The 22,763-nt window shown below is 40.2% G+C and overlaps 1 protein-coding gene across 5 annotated transcripts in view; it reads right to left on the bottom strand.

The window, feature by feature from the left end:
- LOC143041005 (lipid scramblase CLPTM1L) overlaps positions 1–22,763 on the bottom strand; it is a 138,888-nt gene that overhangs the window by 103,539 nt on the left and 12,586 nt on the right. For 2 of the 5 annotated variants that reach the window (XM_076212537.1, XM_076212540.1), the window contains 2 exons: positions 4,163–4,338; positions 3,789–3,980 (listed from right to left, as the gene is read on the bottom strand). In XM_076212537.1, coding sequence (XP_076068652.1) covers positions 3,789–3,980; positions 4,163–4,330 — 360 coding nt within the window. In that variant the 5' untranslated portion in view covers positions 4,331–4,338. Of the gene's footprint in view, positions 1–3,788; positions 3,981–4,162; positions 4,339–10,147; positions 10,238–22,763 lie in introns of all 5 variants that reach the window. The other 3 variants (XM_076212538.1, XM_076212539.1, XM_076212541.1) reach the window with 3 other exon arrangements.

The raw sequence follows: 22,763 nt of genomic DNA, 5'->3' as shown, positions 1-22,763 counted from the left end.
CCCCCCCCGTGTAAGGGGAAAAAAAGCCTTTGGTATATGTATGTATATCTGGCAGAAGAAAAACCAGATATAATGACAATTGTGTACATACAGGAGTCCCTCAAATAATGCGGATTCGAATAACACGGATTCAATCATACGCGGATCTTATTTCAAAACCATCTCAAATGTAGAGAATCGTTTTAAAATTCGCGCCGAGTCGGGCATGCATACGCACACATGCGGCAACATCGCAAACATTTGTGGTGACTGCTTTCTATTTTACCATTTACAGTTGATCCTCATATAACGCGGTCATTATGTACACTGGGAACTGCTCAAGCAAGGGTGTGGGGCGAGGGGATAGCCGTGGGTGGCTGCCTGTGGTTACGTGTCAACCTTCGGGTACTGATGCAGGAGGGAGGGAGGGGAGGAGGGGAGGAGAGGGGGAGTAGGGGGTGGTAGGGAGTAGCCAACAAGCTTTAGCTTGTCGCTTCCACCATCTGCGCTGTGCTATCGTGAAATTTTACCGCCCTAACCTGTTGAAGTGTAATGTTTCTTTCATTTGGAACACAACTAATAAATCTGATGACTGCACTTGTCGTGTCTTAATTTCTCTTATGAGGTTCTTGTTGTTACTGGCGGTGGTGGTTTGGGAGATCAAAAACAGACATATACACGCTTACACACGTGTAGACACGCACACGTAGACACGTGTTAGACAACCAGTGTATATTGTGAATGCGCGTGCGTGTACACACAAATACGGAAAGTCAGCATACGCGGATTTGGTCATATGCGGTAATTTCAGGAACCTAACCCCCGCGTTATTTGAGGGACTCCTGTACATACATATACCAAGGCTTTTTCCCCCTTACAAGGGAGGTAGCCAAAAAGGAAAAGGCATAAAATCATTCCCACCCATTCCATCCCTGAATACACTCCACACCCCTCCACCCTCCCTCTTATCTTAGCACCTCCTGGATGACGGGTCATCCCTGCACCTTGTCCACTGCCCTGGGCCAGAAGCAGTGTCGCAGGACACAGCACATCCACAGCAAGGCCGCTTCATTAATTGGAGACCCCCCCCTCTCCGTCCCCCCATGCATAAAAGGAGAAGATGGGGAGAAATCCCTTTGGGCTGCGTCAAGATTCGCTCACACATATTACCTCACCCCCCATCCCCCTGCCCATTCCACCTCATGCATCACAACATCATCCATATACAACCATTCTCCATTCACCTGTCTTCTGTCCTCTCCCGTCCTTCCTCAACAGACATTCCCCTCTTCCCCAAAGCCCCTTCACCCCATCCATCCATCTCATACTAGGACGTCCCTTCATGTTCACTCCCTCCACATCTGCCTTCCATACCTCTTTTACTAGTCTTTCTTCATTCATTCTTTCCATGTGTCCAAACCATCCCAATACTCTTTCACCAACCCTATCTCCCAACTCCCTTTCCACCCCCGTTCTCCTCCTCACCTCCTCATTTCTCACTCTATCTAGCCCAGTAACCCCCATCATACTTCTCAGACACCTCATCTCAAACACATTCAAACTCCTTCTCTCTTCTTCTCTTATGTTCCATGTTTCTACCCTATACAGTGCTGTTGGCACAATCACTCCTTCATATAGTCTCCTCTTAGCATCCATTATCAAATGTCTATTCCTCATTACACTTTTTAATCCACCAAGGCATTTACTCACTTCTCTCAATCTACATTCTACCTCCACCTTCACTCCACCTTTTCCTGCCACATTTGCACCCAAGTATCTAAAACTATCCACTTCCTCCAGTCGCTCTCCCTTAATGCTCACTTCCAGATTACTGCCACTTTCACCCCTTGTACATCTCATCACCTTACTTTTACCCACATTTATCTTCAGCTTTCTTCTATCACACACTCTCCCAACCTCTGTCACCAACTTCCTCAATCCCTCCTCCGATCCTGCTACAAGCAGAGTGTCGTCTGCAAACAACAGCTGGTTCACCTCCCATTTTTCTCCATTTTCTTTAACCATCTCCAATCCCTGACCCACTATCCTTGCATTTACCTCTCACACCACCCCATCCATGTATAAGTTGAACAGCCAGGGCGACATAACGCATCCTTGACGAAGTTCCACCTTTATCTCGAAACACTCACTCTCTCCATTTCTAATTCTGACACAAGCTCTACTACTCTCATAAAAACTCTTGACAGCTCCTAGAAGCTTTCCTCCTATCCCGTGTATCCGCAAAACCTCCCACAGTGCCTTTCTGTCTACCCTGTCGTAAGCCTTTTCCAGGCCCATAAAGGCCCAAAAAACATCCTTCCCCTTTCCTATAGCTTTCTCACATATTTGTCTTACCACAAAAAGCTGATCTACACAACCTCTACCCGTCCTAAATCCACACTGTTCCTCACCAATTACTCCCTCTCTTCCTCTCCTAATCCTCTCAATCAAGATCCTCCCATAAGCCTTCCCAACTACATTTAACAAGCTAATCTCTCTGAAACTACTACATTCACACTTGTCCCCTTTTCCTTTGTAAAGTGGAACTATACAGGCACTCCTCCAGTCCTCTGGCACTCTACCCTCTCTCCAGCAAACATTAAATAACCTCACCAGCCAGTCCACCATAACTGTACCTCCTTTTTTTTAGACATTCTGCATGGCATCCATCCAGACCAGGTGCCTTACCTGCTTTCATCATCTTAACAACTGCCTTCACTTCATCCTGCCTTATTTCTTCTCCATTTTCCTCACTCATCACTCTCATTTTCTTAGCACTTCCCACTGCAGCTATCTTTCCCTCCCTATCCTCCTTCACATTTAGCAACTCCCTAAAATATTCTGCCCATCTTCCCCTTACTGCCTTCTCTTCCATTATCATCTCTCCATCTGCACCTTTTACCTTTTCTTCTCTGCCCATCTTCCCCTTACTGCCTTCTCTTCCATTATCATCTCTCCATCTGCACCTTTTACCTTTTCTTCTTCTTTTACCTTTTCTTCTCTGTGTAGATGAAATTAAAAGGTCCACTACCATCAAATCATGTTGGAAGGTTTATATAATCACAGTGGGGGTCCAGCTTATGCATGGTATACTTAGAGTAATGTAGGATAGTTTGATGCATACTTCTTTTCAGACTGGTGAGCCAATACTGTAGTGCCATACTTGAAAAACCTCAACAATGCATGTCCCAGGGTGATTACAAACTTTCATTTCATTTGAATGCTAAATCTCAGGAATCAAGCGACACTATTAGTGTCACTCAACTCCTTACCTAAAACAGTACCTACCTCCTACAACCCCTAGATGTAGCAGAGTATGGGCTAATGAAAAAAGTTGGGTGAAAGGTCTTAACCAAATGGAAATGAACCTGGTAAACATAACACAATGCTGCATAAGCAATAGTTACACTCCTCTTTCAGCTCTTCTATGGAATGAAGAACAATTGGAATCTATCCCTTTAACAAGTGACCTTGAGGTTAGAACGTTACAGCAGGTGGATGTAAACCCATCACTCATATGATTTGTAATAGTTTACAAAACAATATTAATTTTTCCATTATTGTAATGAGAAGGATGAGGTGGCTCATTTACACAAAAACATGGGGTAAAAGGCCCACCTGCCTATTAAAATACTGCAATACCTTAGTAGAATATTTGCATGTTCATGTCTCAAAGTGCCTGCAAAGCTTTCCACAATCATGCAATAAAAGTTTTACTTATCTTTTATTTGTGCTTCCAATAACCCAAAACCCCACAAAAATGTTGCCTATTTACCCCCCATCTTATGGTAACAAGTAAGGCAACTAACCTCTGGATCAACATATGGAGATGTCATAAAGAAGTGTAAAAGCAGTGTTCCATTCTTGCGAACCCTCTTAGGTAAAGTAAGATGGACCACACTCTCCTGGGGCTCATGGTAATCAAAATCTCGTATTCTGTGGACCAAAGTCAAATCCGAGGCATGGTCTGGCATTCTCTTAACTGATGTATAAACAATAAGCTGTAAAAGATATTAAGACAAATTATACCCTATGAAAGTGTAACTGCTACATATGGATGTTTAGTAATCAAAGTACTCTAAACCAAAACAACTACCATTACAGATGCAACAATGCCACTGTTAAGCATACACAAAGTTAGATATCTATAAACAAAAAAAACCTTGAGGACAACTGGCCTAACCTGTAACTTTGGGTTGTTGGCCAGAGCAGGATAAATACATGGTATGTCTTCTGAGCAGTTGGGTGGCATGAAGAGTTGGGCCAGGGTCCAGACGGAATGAAGGATGTAGGCAGTGAACAATCCACAAACCAGCGTGGAAAATGAAGGGAACTGCAGGCCTGCCACCATGATGCCTACTGTCAAGGACATGAGGATGGAAACTCATGAATTGAACTGAATGGGGGCCTGCCATTTGAGTGAACACTCAAGTAGAACATAATAGTAACAACAATAATAATGGGTATAAAATGTGTAAAAATAATTATATTTTATAAATTCACCAAAATTTCAGCATGTTCATCCCCCAGTCTTACAATTCAACTGTTGCCTTGAACTTTTATAACCAGAAATTTCCAGCCCTACAGAATCCTGCACATGTTTTCAGGCCCTACCAACAGATGGGTGTATTCAAGAAGAAATGCTGGACTGTTGCCAGTACAGTGTGAGTGTAGGGCTGCTCCAGTGTCACCAGCTTGGAAGAGTCATTGTCTGAAATTTCTCTCTATTGGAAAAGAAGAAAAAGAGGAGGAGTCTATGCCAGGAGGTGTGTAGCCATCACCTTTGCCCTGTATTTATTTACCTAGTTGTATTTACCTAGTTGTAACATACGGGAGGGAAGCTATGCTCGTGGTGACCCGTCTTTGTATCTCTCCGCATCAAGTTTTATCTTAAAATCTTGTATAGTGTTTACACATACTGTTTTGTTGTCTAATTTGTTCCATGTATTAATCGCTCTGTGAGGGAAACTGTTCCTTTTCAAGTTTTTTCTATAACTATCTTTTTTCCGTTTTTTTCCGTGTCCTCTTGTTTTACCGTTGTCCCACACTAACAGGTCATTCCTGTCTAAAACTCTCATTCTTTTCATTATTCTGTAGATAGTCAGCAAATCTCCTCTTTCTCTTCTTTGTTCCAGAGTTGGTAGGTTCAGTTTGGATAGTCTTTGTTCATATGTTAGTTTGGTGAGAGTGGGTGCTAGTTTGGTTGTCGCTCTTTGTAATCTTTCTAGTTTCTTAATATTCTTTTTGGTACTGGGTGTCCAAAGTGATGCTGCGTACTCAAGTTTTGGTCTTATTAGTGTAGTTAGTATTTTCTTTATCATTTCTTCATCCATATAAGTAAATGCCACTTTGATTGACCTCAATAAATTGTAGGTTTCTCCGAATATTTTATTTATATGCTTATCAGGTTTCATGTCCTTTCCAATCATCACTCCAAGATCTTTTTCAGAGTTTTCTTTTTTATTTTTTCTTCTCCAATTCTGTAATCTTTTGATATTCTGTTTTTACTCTTTCCAAATTCCATTATATTGCATTTCTTTATATTAAATTTCACTTCCCACTTTTGAGTCCAATTCGATATCGTGTCCAGATCTTGTTGCAACGAGTTGCAGTCCTCTTCCGTTTTTACCTTAAGTAATTTTGCATCATCTGCAAAAAAATTCATATAGCACTTCACGCCTTCATTCATGTCATTATTGTATACGGCGAACATGATCGGAGCCAGTACCGATCCTTGCGGGACACCGCTTTTTACTTCTTCCCAGTTGGAGAATTTTTCTCTAATTACAACTCATTTTCCTCCCAATCAGGAAGTCTTTCATCCATTCCAATTATTTTCCTCTGATGCCACCCTTTGATTCTATCTTATTTATTAATTTCCTATGAGGTACCTTATCGAATGACTTTTGCAGGTCCAGAAAAGCACAGTCTGCCCATCCATCTCTTTCTTGTATTATGTCTACTAATCTTCAGTAAAAGCAGATCAGATTTGTTGAACATGATCTCCCTTGTCTGAATCCAAATTGATTTGGGTTCAGTATAGATTTTTCTTCCAGGTATTTAACCCATCTGTTTTTGACAACTCTTTCACAAATTTTTGCTATTGTGCTTGTTAGTGAGACCGGTCTGTAATTAGATGGATCTTCTTTATCACCTCCTTTATAAATTGGTACAATGTTTGCCTTCTTCCAGTCCAATGGTACTTTTCCTTCTTTAAGTGAGGATTTAATTATATTATATATTTTGTCAGTTAATTCTTCCATACATTCCTTCAGTATCCAGTTTGCAATTCCGTCTGGGCCATGTGATTTTCTGACATCCAAGGGTTTTAATTTGATCACTGATTTCTTTTTGTGCTACGTTTATTTCTTTCATTGCTGGGGATAATTCTCTCTCTCTATCTACACTGTTAGGCGAGTTTTCTATTGTGAATACTGATCTGAAGTGGTTGTTCATAATTTCAGCCATTTCCAGTTCTTCTGTATATTCCTTTTTATCTTGGCGCAGTTTTTCTATTTCTTGTTTGTTTTTCAGTTTTCCATTTACATATTTGTAAAATAGTTTGGGTTCTTCCTTACATTTGTCTATTATCTTTTTTTCATAATTCCTCTTTACATCTCTGCATATTTTTACATATTCGTTTCTTAGTTTGATGTACGTTTGCCATTTGCTTTGTTTCTTATCTCTTTTCCACTTTTTCCAAGCTTTGTCTCTTTTTTCCTTAGCTTCACTACATCTTTTGTTGTACCAGCTCTTTATGTATGCCTTTTCCATTTTTTGTTGTGGTACATATTTGTTCACTCCTTCATTATAAATTTCTTTTAATATGTTCCATTTTTCTTCTATCCCTGTATCTTCGTTTTGGAATTTTTCCCAGTTTGCATTGCGAAAGAATGTTTTAAGTTTTTCAAAGTTTGTTTTGTTATACATAGGTCTTCCTATTCTATGTTTATCATTTTTGCTTTGATCCATTTGTTCTTTCAATTCCATTTCTATTAGTACGTGGTCACTTTTTCCTATCAGAGTTTTATAATAAATTTTTTCAATAATCTCAGGTTCTGTCATGACTGTTGGGGCAGGTAACAGCCACTGCTAGGAATCAGAGAAACTAGTGGGAAAATAATGAATTTTAATGGAGAATGACATTTTGGAGCTAGACTAGAGAGGTAGAGGTAGAGGTAAAAAAGAAAGTATTGAACAGTTTTGGGGGTAGGTGGTGGAAAAATAATTTTCTCTGATGTTTGTCCTTCAGGACAATTAGATGCAAGCAACCATTGTTGATTTCTATGATTAATACAAGCAACTAAAAGACATTGTCAGCAGAGGGAATAGAAATAATTCAAACCATCATGACATAAGAATGGTTAACACATACAGGTACTCCTCGTTTAACGACCTACTCGGTTAACGACAACTCGGAGTAACGACGGGCTTAATGACGTTTAACGTAAATCTCCCGAAGTTACGACGTCGTGTACGATAATTAAGTTGGCTGAGGCAAATTTGTATGATGTTATAAATGAACTTGTATGGTGGATATTAGCTGTGAGGTAAAGTGTTCTGAAGCTTAGGTCTACATTACCATCCTGCAAGCTGCAAAAACTACCTGGGGTACAGTGTATACCGGTAGTGGTAAATTTTTAGTTTCGACCATGGGCGCAATATAGCAATAGAAAATTAATTATTAATTTTGTAAATTATAATGTATCAACGTAATATGCAATTTTGTGAGCGGAAATGAAAAAAAAAATGCTAAAACAGATTTTGTAAGTAACAAAGTCATGTCGGACGAATGGTACACCATGTTTGTTATGATATATGCCGATGTCGAAGAAATGAAAGGATGATAAATTAATTCGTCTAACCTAAACTAAACTAAACTAACCTAACCTGTGTTTAATAAATCATTACCTGCAAATTAAATGTCATCCGGCTCGTCATCGTGAGAGATGTTGGCAGACGACAAGATGGCGTCCCGAGCCTATGCTACCGACTTCGTTCATTAGCATATTTTCTTGTAGCAAGGTATTTTTTACTTTCATTTCCGCCCACAAAATTGCATATTACGTTGATACATTTTAATTTACAAAATTAATAATTAATTTTCTATTGCTATATTGCGCCCATGGTCGAAACTAAAAAAATACCCCGGTATTCAATATGGAATGTCAGCATACGCAGATTTGGTCATATACGGTAATTTTAGGAACCTAACCCCCGTAAATAAAGCTTTAATGTACTGTATAAAAGAGGAAAAATACACGAAAATAAAGATACATGTATTGCTGGACATTGTACATATACATGTACATATATGTATACACTTTCGCTTAACGACCAATTCGGTTAACGATGGCACGCTGGTCCCAATTGTCGTTGTTAAACGAGGAGTACCTGTAACTTACCTTTTGTAATCCAAATTATAAAATAACAGACCAAGAATCACTCAGGGTAGATATACTGTGTTGCTTAGGGATTCTTAGTGTGGGGCACTGTAGTATAAGGTGTCCTTTACCATATGTGTGGTGGTTACCTCTGGGGTAATTTATATCTATGGTCAGGTTTATTTTGTATAGGTACTGTTCCAATGCTGGATGGTGTCCCCAGCACAGGCATGCCAATGTGGTTATTACTAGGTGTTAAAGAGTTCTTTTCTGCGGGGCTTAGATCTGGCAATTGTTAGAGTACTGTGATTGGTGGTCTGTCTTCAAGGGCTTGTTTAGTGATCAGATTATTGAGTTTTTGTGTAGATATTTTGCGTGGTTTAGGTGGTAAATTGTTATAAACATCTAAGTAATATGCAGCATTTTTTTGTTGTTGTTATTCTATTGGTGGTGCTTGTGAGATGTAGTGTGAAGTGTGTGTAGTGTTATAGGATAGGTTCTGTCATTGAATTGTGTTCATGTCATTTTTTTTTGTGGTATTCTGTGGAGAGGATTTTGGTTTCAGTATGCAGATGTCCAATTGGGGTGGTCCATTATGTAAAATTTGAAAATTGTGTTTTTCTTATTGATTATTGGAAACCATGCTGCTGAGGCATAGTCATGGGTGGTGCCCATGAATTGCTTGAAGATAGTGGAGTTTCCTCCTGTTCTCCAAAGTCTGTGCATACAATGTATTTAACCTCTTCAATACACTAGCTGCCTACAGGGGGGTAGTGTAGGCCTTATGGTCTCATGCAGTCTCCTTCATTCTTATGTTCTTATGTAAAATATTTGCGTGGACATCAGAATGCTTGATGTACAATGATGCATGGAATTTGGAAAAAGCAAAAATAGAATATCTGGTAAATACAAAATTAGAACAAAAGAAGTTACAAAAGTAAATTCAGAAAGAGACCTAAGAGTGATCATTTCAAATGACATGACACCAGACAAGCATGTAAACAAAATAGTTGGAGAAACCTATAACTTAATAAGATCAATGAAAGTGGCCTTTGACTACATGAATGAGGAAATGGTGAAGAAAATCCTAATTACACTGATAAGAACAAAATTAGAGTATGCAGCGTCACTATGGACACCCAGTACAAAAATAGAAAGAATTCAAAGAGCACTAACAAATATGGAACCAACACTCAGCATATTGACATACGAACAAAGATTGGACAAACTAAACTTATTAACTCTGGAGCAAAGAAGAGAAAGAAGCGATTTGATATCCATATATAGAATCATGAAAGGGATGGAAATCCTTGACAGGGATGATCTACTTAAATGGGACAGAAGAAATACAAGGGGGCACAAGAAGAAACTTAAGAAGGACAGTTACAGAAGAGATCTGAAAAAGAATAGCTTTCCACATAGAGTCATAGATACATGGAATAAATTGAAAGAGAAAACAGTGAGTGCTAAAACTATACACGACTTTAAGAAAGAACTATACACTCACTATCCGAGTTACGACCTGTGCGACTTACGTCCACCCGTACTTATGACCACATTCAGCAGATGCCTACAAGCACATATTATGAGTTTACTGGTTTACTGTACGTTTGCACGTGGCGTCCAGCATCCCGTACGACAGTTACGGCAGCACAGCACAGCATCTCACCAAGGTTGCGCTGTCTGCCATAATTATGGTATTTCTACCATAATTTAGTGTGTGTCTACCATCTACCATACGATGTCTACCATATACCATAATTTTACTGGAATTTATATCATACCGTATTTCGATTCCCAGTTCCCACCGATAATCAGGGCAGGTGGGAATGGTCAGAAAGGGCAGTTTTGCCAGATCGTTGATACACGCTTCCCTGAAAGCCAAGACAGAGAGTCGGTTTACAGTAGTCCTGCATTCGTACTTTTCATTCTGGTTCGAGTTCTCTATAGGTCGAAAGTCGAAAGCTGTAGTGTATGAACATGGATACAAATAGCTTTAACCCAAGTCTATGATATTCCTGGAGTTCTGAAGTATATCTTATATTCAACAAGACAATATATCTCACTGTACTATTCCATGCATAAAATATTTATTTGATGAAATAACGTTATGCTATGATTATCGTTCTTTTCTTACGAAGAGAGACCGAACGTTTTCGCATGGGAGGCGACGATTGAGCCCAGTGCATAGAAGTGAATCTTGTACTTGTTTTCATGTACATTTGAGGGAATTATTTTAAATGTTATTAAGCCTTTATTACTTCAACCTCTTTTTATTAATTATGCCTCGACCCGCGGATACCAACGGATCCCCCATGGTGCCTCGCCAGACCTACTGCCTGATCTTTCCCTCGACTGTATGCACGACGAAAGTGTAGATGACGTGCAACCAAAAAGTGGATTTTAATTTTTTTGTTTTTTACATGCATATTTTCTATTTTCTATATTTTGTATCTTTGTGTTAATTTGCATTTTCGGTCTCTAATAAGAATCCTGTGTAATATATTTTCTTTCTTTACCCTATCCTATTAATTCATTATTATTAATTTATTATTTAACAATCAAAGAGTATTGGATATTTTGCATACACTGAGAATGTTCTACAATGAGGCCACAAACGAAACATTTGAGCTGGATTTACGCTCTGCATCATATGTCCTTGAGTATACACCTCGAATGTATACGGTCCGAGTTACGACCGTTTCGACTTACGACCAGATGGTTGGAACCGATCTAGGTCGTAACTCGGATAGTGAGTGTATATATATATATATTTGGTTTAATGTCACACACTCCCTCCTATTGGGAGGCTAGGACGGTGCCCTTCGCAGAGGGCTTTGTAGCGTGGAATCAAATGAACCATGCCCATGGTTCAACTTCGCCAGTGGCAGGATTCGAACCGCCCTCACCTCGACCTTCACTGCAAGTAACGACACCCTAACCCACTCAGCCAGCAAGCTTCCAGAACTGGATGAACTGAATGTGGAATAAATTGAAAGAGAAAACATTGAGTGCTAAAACTATACACGACTTTAAGAAAGAACTGGATGCAGAAAGATACAACTGCAGGTCCCTACGAGCATAGCTCTTCTCATGCAAAATATAACTAGGTAAATACACACATTATAAATGACAAAGTTATATCTGTTATACTCGTGTTCTTGCACCCATAATGTTTATAACCATAGAAAATGCGATCAAGCCTGTTCATAGAATATGGGGGTCACTCAGCTACAAAACAAATATAATTAGGATGCCTCATATACTCACTCACACCTCATTATACCTATGTAGGCATCATCATATTCAAGGGGTTAAGTAGGTTTGATTTCTTCAAATGGATTATCTTTTCACCATATGGTTTGATTGATTTATTCTAACTGAATATGATGTCATTGCCTCTGTTGGAGGGGTCTCTGGAGGAAAATCCATCAGAAACTTATGATTTTTTCTTCTTTTTTTTCATCAAGACCTAATGACTGATGAATCAATATATAATATGCAAAATTTTGGAAATCACAGTGTGGGGTATAAGATTAGTATTCAGATTCTTCTAAATGATGGTTGCACCTAGGGCAGTTTCTGCAGGCAGGTCTATTCTGTGTTGGTGCTGTTTTAATGCTGAACAGTCATGCTAGTGTGGGTCTTGTTTCACTTGAGAGGGACTTATGGAGGGGTTTGATGGAGTAAAGAATTTGGTGGTCAGTCTTGAAAAGCTTGTTTTGTGATCTGAATGTGAATGTGTTTTTGTATAACTCAAGTGAATCTACTACCACTAATAAGAAACTGGATTGAGTGATTTGGTTTAATGTCACAAACTCGCCCCTATCGGGAAGGACAGTGCCCCTTACAGAGGGATATTGACAGCTGCATGTTGACAGCTGGTTTGGCATCTGATCAGACTGGAGGTGTAAAGACATTCCACTGCTTCAAGAAAAGCATGAAGCTCAGCCTCGTAGTGCTGTTTAAAAAACAATGTATTATGCAAGATACTGGTGGTGTGGGAGAACACCCAGTACACAACATAGCTATTGCCATCATCAAACCAACATCAGACTGCATTGACAACTACATGGACAGGTAACTCGCTGCATAGAGAACTAAATGATTGGCTCAGTTTTAGTAGTTCTTTTTTGTTATTGATTTCTGCCAAGATAGATACATTTTAATTTACAAAATTAATATCAAATATATTGATATATCATTTAGGTATGCACATGGTAACCATCACCATTGTCAAATTGACACTGATGACACTGAACAGACAACACAAACATGGTGTCTGAAAACTCATTGCAGCTCCATTCAGTAATGTATTTGCTTTTAGCAAGGTTTCTTGTAACTGATTTCCACCATGAAAAACATATATTAAGTTGATATAGCCACTTCAGTTGCTTGAGATGCCATCTATGTTTTGGTAGAGGCAGAGGCTGTAGAAATTAAAAGTATGATAAATTCATCTATTCTAACCTAACCTACCTACATAACCTAACCTGCATTTAATAATGTGGTAGGTCATCAGGATTGTTGTCATCTCCTCCAACCTCTGAATCTATCAAAACAAAGATGGCATCTAAAGGAGTCTAAGCAACTTCATTCGTTTCTATATAGGTTTTAGTAACGATTTCTGATATTGATTTCCGCCAGGAAAAATGTGTATTACACTGATGTATTATAATTTACAAAATATTCAATTTTCTAATCCTATAGCGTGTATGTGTGCACAACTAAAAAATACCAAAACAAGTTATCAGGTTCTGCCAGAGAAGGTTACATATACTGTTATGGAGAGAAGCAACAAATTCAAGCAATATATAGCACTCCTCCTGGACAGTCAGTGTAAATAGCCCTTTTTACCTAGTACAAAGGGTGTATACTGGGTGTTTCTGTATGGGGAACCTATGTACCTTTTTATCATATTATTAGATGTGTTATGCCTTACATACTCTTATTGTTGTTTCTGATTAATACATATGCATTTACTTGATAAAAAATTCAGCTTATAAATATATAGTAAACATAACTGTGACCGATTGCCTACTTGGCAGCTATGTGAAAGCCCTGATACATTGGGGGTTTCCTTGTGGGGACCTGATGTACATATTTATTATGTTAGTATAAAATATATTATGGGTTATATACTTTTATTATTATTTCTGCTTGATGTATATATACTGACTTTATAAAAATTTCAACTCATGAATATGTAGTAAACAAAATTATGATTGATCACAATTTTTATTACTACACATTCATAAGCTGAAATTTTGATAAAGTCAGTACATATTTATCAAGCAGAAACAACAATAAAAGTATAGAAGCCATAATATGTAGTAAACAAAATTGTGATTGATCAATTTTTATTACTACACATAAGCTGAAATTTTGATAAAGACGGTACATATTTATCAAGCAGAAACAACAATAAAAGTGGTGCTCCCCCAGGTAGGCGTAGCTCCTCCTTGGGGATCGGTGCCATCTGCGTAGAGCTGATGGCCAGGGGTAAATGCTGCTGTTTGGCCCCCAACTCTTGGGGTTGGGGGGTGGTCCCACGACGTAGACGTTGCAGCTCCAGGACCCACCTCACTTGTACAACACTTGCTGACACAAACCAATACACAAACACTTGGACATGTTCTACCTGCCCTCCAGTAACCCCAATCCCACCTCCCCAACCACAGCCAACACCCTTACCCACTCCCAATTTCCCCTTGCCCTTACCCCCGATTAGTACTCCCCTTCCTTTGTCCCCGATCTCTCCTTTCCCCCCCTCTGACCCAGATCCTACACCTTCCCCACTACCACCCCAACCTCAACCCCAAACGGCAACATACAACACATACAAAACACACAACATCAACATATTACAACACAACATTGACGGTATTAACACTAAAAAACATGAACTTGAACACTTTCTTAAACAACACAACATACACATTGCAATTCTACAAGAAACAAAATTAAGACACTCACACAAAACACCATCATTTCATAATTACACCACCATCAGACAAGACCGGACTGACGGCAATGGCGGTGGACTCGTCACCCTGATCCACCATTCCATCTGTTTTGTGGACACAAGTGCCACAACCAAAATTCTCCTCCCTACCACAGATAACACAACAGAAACCCAATCCATTCGTATCCGCACAGGCAACAATTCAACACTAACAATAGTTAACATGTACATTCCCCCCCAATCATCCCCCACAGTTCCAAACACCTTCAGACCTCAGCTCAGCCAACTAACCTCAATCCCCAACCTGATCATGGGTGGTGACTTCAACGCCAAGTCGTCTGCCTGGTTTGTCGACAACCCCGACACAGACAGAGGGCTTGATATACAGACTCAACTCGACTCATTGACTATCATGAACAACACGCATAATCATACACATATCCCATACCAAGCCCTCTACACTCCCTCCTCTCCTGATATCACAGACACACTTACACCAATTACAAGAGAGCTAACTGGGAAGCCTTTAATGAAGAGACAGAACAACATTTTGAAACACTTAACAGTACACCAATCACAAACATAAACAATGCTGTGCACGCTTTTAATACAATCATACAAAACGCAGACAAGAGATACATCCCTAGAGGCAACAGAAAATCACACAACCCCAACTTCACACCAGAAATCCAAGGCCTCATCAGACAACGTGACACACTTAAACACGATACCCCCACACCTATCCCTCAAAACATAGCAGACCAAATACAAACACTAAACACTGTGATTGCCAATAAAATACATGAACAAAAAACACAAAATTGGCAAAACTTTATCAATACACTTGATCACAAAACAAACACCAGCAAATTGTACAAAACACTCAACAGCATCACACTATCCAACACTAACACTACACGCTCTCACGCAGCAATAATCACAACAACAGATAATCTACCCTCAAACAGACAACAAGCAAACGCACTCATACGTCATTTTGCACAGACGAGCCATCTTACATCTCACCCTGACGACCGACGCACCATTCGACGTAAGAAAGACTTCCCCACAGACTCAGACTATACACCCTTCATAGACAGTCAGACAAAACTCATAATGCATAGTCTCAAGCACTCATCTGCCTGTGGCCCTGATAACATAAGCAACATCCACCTAAAACACATTGGACCACAAGGTATACACGCACTCACAAACATTGCAAACTACAGCTATTCACACAACACTATACCCGACATCTGGAAGCATGGTAAAATAATCACCATCCCAAAACCGAACAAAGACCCAACAATCCCATCATCGCACCGCCCAATCACACTTCTCTGCACCCCCTCTAAAGTCATTGAACGCCTAATACTTAAACTTGTCACAACATATATTCCCCTTGCTGACTCACAACACGGTTTTAGGCCACTACACTCCACAAACACTCTTCTGACAAACCTCACACAAAGAATTTTTGATGGCATCAATTCAGATAGGCCCCACCACAGAACACTTCTTATAACATTGGACATTAGTAAAGCTTTTGATGCTATCCCCCGCCACAACCTAACAAATAAAATATATAACACAGACATGCACAATAACACCAAAAGATGGCTGGCCAATTATCTGGCAGGCAGGAATGCTCATGTGTCATATAATGGCCAATCATCGCACATCAGAAACATTAAGAACGGAGTACCGCAGGGCTCAGTTCTATCCCCCACATTATTTAATCTATACATGCATGACTTACCCACGCCAGACACCTCAGAAATACAAATCTCTTCTTACGCAGACGACATAACAATCACATGCACACATCGTAACACAGACAAAGCTGCAGAAATAATCCAGCCTTACCTTGACACACTCAACACATGGTTCATCACAAACAGACTCAAAATAGCTCCAACCAAATCTACAGCAACACTTCTCACCAACTGGACAAAAGAACACAAATACATACCTCATCTCTACATCAACAACACTCTAATACCACACACAAACACACCGAAAATTCTTGGTGTAACATACGATACATCCATGTCTTTCAAACAACACCTCACAAACATAAAAAACAAATGCACACCTAGACTTAACGCACTTAAGTCAATCACTGGAACAACATTTGGACAAAACAAAGAAACTAATATAACAATATACAAACAATGTATACGCTCAGTGATGAATTATGCGAGTCCTGCATGGGCTCCTAATCTCAGTGAGACACACCACAACACCCTTCAAATCATACAAAACAAAGCCCTAAAAACAATTACAGGCTGCACAAATACATCACCTACAGACCATTTACACCATGAAACAAAAGTCCTCAAAGTCAAGGAACACCTCGACATGAGAGGCACACAAACACTTGCTGCAGCCACCACAAACACATCACACACCCGTTACACTACATAGCAGAACACCCACACACACCAAGAAACATTAAAACTACACCCAAAGACCTTTATTACACAAAGATACTCTCTTCTCTTCCTCCACAACCACCAAATACCAGCCTCCGGAAACATATTCATAATCATATCACTCACCGCTCCATTAACACACTGAAAGACAACACACTGCTGCATGCCAGACCCCCTGATATCCACCCTTCTGAATCCTCTCTCCCACGTAAGGACAGAGTCCACTTGGCCAGACTGCGATGCGGTCACCACCCAGCACTTCTAAGCTACCAGAGGAGGCTGGACGACCGTGTTGTGAACAGCTGCCCAGGATGTAACACTTCACCCCATACCATACAACACATAATGGAAGACTGCATTATACACAATCATGCACGCAAACAACACAACATACACTCTATAAAGGATTTGTGGGAAAACCCAGTCTCGGCTGTGGCCTTCCTTGGGGAGACGGGACTGCTCGGACAGACAGTCTAGGGAACGACAACAACAACAACAACAATCCGGGTCCTGGAGCTGCAACGTCTACGTCGTGGGACCACCCCCCAACCCCAAGAGTTGGGGGCCAAACAGCAGCATTTACCCCTGGCCATCAGCTCTACGCAGATGGCACCGATCCCCAAGGAGGAGCTACGCCTACCTGGGGGAGTACCACAATCCTTTTTTTCCAACACACAATGTTACGTTTTTTCTGCACTGAGGGGTCATTTTCCGGCGATCACCCCTCTTCTTCTACTTTTAGCCGGAGATGTAGAGAGCAATCCTGGGCCCACCACAAAATACACATGCCCAACATGCTCTAAACCCATTACTTCGAGCAAACAGACAAAGGGCTCAGTTCAGTGCAATATGTGCAAAAACTGGGCCCACCTCACTTGTACAACACTTGCTGACACAAACCAATACACAAACACTTGGACATGTTCTACCTGCCCTCCAGTAACCCCAATCCCACCTCCCCAACCACAGCCAACACCCTTACCCACTCCCAATTTCCCCTTGCCCTTACCCCCGATTAGTACTTCCCCTTCCTTTGTCCCCGATCTCTCCTTTCCCCCCCTCTGACCCAGATCCTACACCTTCCCCACTACCACCCCAACCTCAACCCCAAACGGCAACATACAACACATACAAAACACACAACATCAACATATTACAACACAACATTGACGGTATTAACACTAAAAAACATGAACTTGAACACTTTCTTAAACAACACAACATACACATTGCAATTCTACAAGAAACAAAATTAAGACACTCACACAAAACACCATCATTTCATAATTACACCACCATCAGACAAGACCGGACTGACGGCAATGGCGGTGGACTCGTCACCCTGATCCACCATTCCATCTGTTTTGTGGACACAAGTGCCACAACCAAAATTCTCCTCCCTACCACAGATAACACAACAGAAACCCAATCCATTCGTATCCGCACAGGCAACAATTCAACACTAACAATAGTTAACATGTACATTCCCCCCCAATCATCCCCCACAGTTCCAAACACCTTCAGACCTCAGCTCAGCCAACTAACCTCAATCCCCAACCTGATCATGGGTGGTGACTTCAACGCCAAGTCGTCTGCCTGGTTTGTCGACAACCCCGACACAGACAGAGGGCTTGATATACAGACTCAACTCGACTCATTGACTATCATGAACAACACGCATAATCATACACATATCCCATACCAAGCCCTCTACACTCCCTCCTCTCCTGATATCACCTTTTGCTCCCCCTGCCTAACCCCAACAACATCATGGAGAGTGGTCGGAGCCCTTGGTTCTGACCACCTTCCAATCATCATCACCACCAAAACAAGATGCACCCCAGCTGGCCACAGACACACTTACACCAATTACAAGAGAGCTAACTGGGAAGCCTTTAATGAAGAGACAGAACAACATTTTGAAACACTTAACAGTACACCAATCACAAACATAAACAATGCTGTGCACGCTTTTAATACAATCATACAAAACGCAGACAAGAGATACATCCCTAGAGGCAACAGAAAATCACACAACCCCAACTTCACACCAGAAATCCAAGGCCTCATCAGACAACGTGACACACTTAAACACGATACCCCCACACCTATCCCTCAAAACATAGCAGACCAAATACAAACACTAAACACTGTGATTGCCAATAAAATACATGAACAAAAAACACAAAATTGGCAAAACTTTATCAATACACTTGATCACAAAACAAACACCAGCAAATTGTACAAAACACTCAACAGCATCACACTATCCAACACTAACACTACACGCTCTCACGCAGCAATAATCACAACAACAGATAATCTACCCTCAAACAGACAACAAGCAAACGCACTCATACGTCATTTTGCACAGACGAGCCATCTTACATCTCACCCTGACGACCGACGCACCATTCGACGTAAGAAAGACTTTCCCACAGACTCAGACTATACACCCTTCATAGACAGTCAGACAAAACTCATAATGCATAGTCTCAAGCACTCATCTGCCTGTGGCCCTGATAACATAAGCAACATCCACCTAAAACACATTGGACCACAAGGTATACACGCACTCACAAACATTGCAAACTACAGCTATTCACACAACACTATACCCGACATCTGGAAGCATGGTAAAATAATCACCATCCCAAAACCGAACAAAGACCCAACAATCCCATCATCGCACCGCCCAATCACACTTTTCTGCACCCCCTCTAAAGTCATTGAACGCCTAATACTTAAACTTGTCACACCATATATTCCCCTTGCTGACTCACAACACGGTTTTAGGCCACTACACTCCACAAACACTCTTCTGACAAACCTCACACAAAGAATTTTTGATGGCATCAATTCAGATAGGCCCCACCACAGAACACTTCTTATAACATTGGACATTAGTAAAGCTTTTGATGCTATCCCCCGCCACAACCTAACAAATAAAATATATAACACAGACATGCACAATAACACCAAAAGATGGCTGGCCAATTATCTGGCAGGCAGGAATGCTCATGTGTCATATAATGGCCAATCATCGCACATCAGAAACATTAAGAACGGAGTACCGCAGGGCTCAGTTCTATCCCCCACATTATTTAATCTATACATGCATGACTTACCCACGCCAGACACCTCAGAAATACAAATCTCTTCTTACGCAGACGACATAACAATCACATGCACACATCGTAACACAGACAAAGCTGCAGAAATAATCCAGCCTTACCTTGACACACTCAACACATGGTTCATCACAAACAGACTCAAAATAGCTCCAACCAAATCTACAGCAACACTTCTCACCAACTGGACAAAAGAACACAAATACATACCTCATCTCTACATCAACAACACTCTAATACCACACACAAACACACCGAAAATTCTTGGTGTAACATACGATACATCCATGTCTTTCAAACAACACCTCACAAACATAAAAAACAAATGCACACCTAGACTTAACGCACTTAAGTCAATCACTGGAACAACATTTGGACAAAACAAAGAAACTAATATAACAATATACAAACAATGTATACGCTCAGTGATGAATTATGCGAGTCCTGCATGGGCTCCTAATCTCAGTGAGACACACCACAACACCCTTCAAATCATACAAAACAAAGCCCTAAAAACAATTACAGGCTGCACAAATACATCACCTACAGACCATTTACACCATGAAACAAAAGTCCTCAAAGTCAAGGAACACCTCGACATGAGAGGCACACAAACACTTGCTGCAGCCACCACAAACACATCACACCCGTTACACTACATAGCAGAACACCCACACACACCAAGAAACATTAAAACTACACCCAAAGACCTTTATTACACAAAGATACTCTCTTCTCTTCCTCCACAACCACCAAATACCAGCCTCCGGAAACATATTCATAATCATATCACTCACCGCTCCATTAACACACTGAAAGACAACACACTGCTGCATGCCAGACCCCCTGATATCCACCCTTCTGAATCCTCTCTCCCACGTAAGGACAGAGTCCACTTGGCCAGACTGCGATGCGGTCACCACCCAGCACTTCTAAGCTACCAGAGGAGGCTGGACGACCGTGTTGTGAACAGCTGCCCAGGATGTAACACTTCACCCCATACCATACAACACATAATGGAAGACTGCATTATACACAATCATGCACGCAAACAACACAACATACACTCTATAAAGGATTTGTGGGAAAACCCAGTCTCGGCTGTGGCCTTCCTTGGGGAGACGGGACTGCTCGGACAGACAGTCTAGGGAACGACAACAACAACAACAACAACAATAAAAGTATATAAGCCACAATATATTTGATACTAACATGATAGATTGGTACATCAGGTCACCCCAAGTAAACACCCCAATGTGGGTCATACTAAATGCCGTCCAGAGCCATCCAATTCTAAATTAAGCCATCTTTTTTCATCATAATGCTTTTAAATGGTGTATTCTTCAATTTACAATAAGTATACCTAATTTCAGCGAGTTTGGTTGAAGAGGTAACAGCTTCGTCAGTTGATTTTTCAAATGTTATTGTCGGGTCAGATGAATATCACCAGTGATCATAGATGTCAGGCTGGATGAATCATAGCTGTGGTCGGTAATTTTGCAGAGGATAAAAACGTAACTTCTCTTTGATCAAATAAATGGAAATCACACATTTAATAAAAAAAAAATGGGTCAAATAATGCAACCATATGCTAATTTTTTATATAAAATCATGCATTTCAGCAAAAACCGTCCTTGTTCGGGTTTGGTCGACACTGGTCGGCTATTAATGAATCGGACGGTATTCATAGCTGTGGTCGGTAATTTTGCAGAGGATAAAAACGTAACTTCTCTTTGATCAAATTACATGGGCATTACACATTCTAAAGAAAATAGATCAAATAATGTAACCATATGCTAATTTGTTACAATATTCGTAGTTGTGGTCAGTCATTTTGCTGAGGCTAAAACACAACTTCTCTTTGGTCAAATTACATGAAAATAACACATTTTAAAGAAAATAATTGAAATAATTCAACTATATGCAATCTATTACACTAATAACACAATAGTAAGAAACTTAATAGAGTGTAATTTGATCCATACCACCAGTGATCATAGATGGCGGGCTGGACGAATCGTAGCTGTGGTGGGTAATTTTGCAGAGGATAAAAATGTAACTTCTCTTTGATCATATTACATGGAAATCACACATTTTAAAGAAATTAGTTCAAATGATGCAACCATATGCTAATTTTTTATATAAAAATGTGCATTTGAGCAAAAACCGTCCTTGTTCGGGTTTTGTCGGTATTTAGTGAGTCAGACGGTATGCATAGCTGTGGTGGGTAATTTTGCAGAGGCTAGGAATGGGACTTCTCTTGGATCAAATTACATGTAAGTCACACATTTTAAAGAAAATATGTCAAATAATGCAACCATATACTGTATATAGAATTGTGCATTTGAGCAAAAACCGTCCTTGTTTGGGATTTGTCGGGTTTTTGTCAGTTTTGTCGGTAATTAGTGAGGCTCCCAACAGTTAGTTGGACGGTAAGCTGGTCTTTAGTATCGGTGCAGATAACTTTATCAATCTTCAACCAAACTCGCTGAAATTAGGTATACTTGCTGTAAATTGAAGAATACACCATTTAAAGGCATTATGATGAAAAAAGATGGCTTAATTTAGAATTGGACGGCTTTGGATGGCATTTAGTATAACCACCCCAATGTACCATGGTTTTTGCATAGCTGCTACATAGGCATTTGATGATTTGATCACAATTATGTTTACTACATATAAGTTGATTTTTTTTATAAAGTAAATGCATATGTATCAATCAGAAACAACAATAAAAGTATATAAGGCATAATACATCTAATTATAACATGACAAATAGGTAGGGTCCCCCCCTTCAGAAGCATCCAGTGTACCAGGTAAAAAGGGCAGTTACACTGACCCCTCCTGGGGACCAATACATTTACCGACT

The sequence above is a fragment of the Oratosquilla oratoria genome, chromosome 30 (genome assembly GCF_046742065.1).
Source record: "Oratosquilla oratoria isolate Oo_2021 chromosome 30, ASM4674206v1, whole genome shotgun sequence".
Taxonomy (NCBI): Eukaryota; Metazoa; Arthropoda; class Malacostraca; order Stomatopoda; family Squillidae; genus Oratosquilla; species Oratosquilla oratoria.
This window is presented reverse-complemented; position numbering and strand designations above follow the sequence as displayed.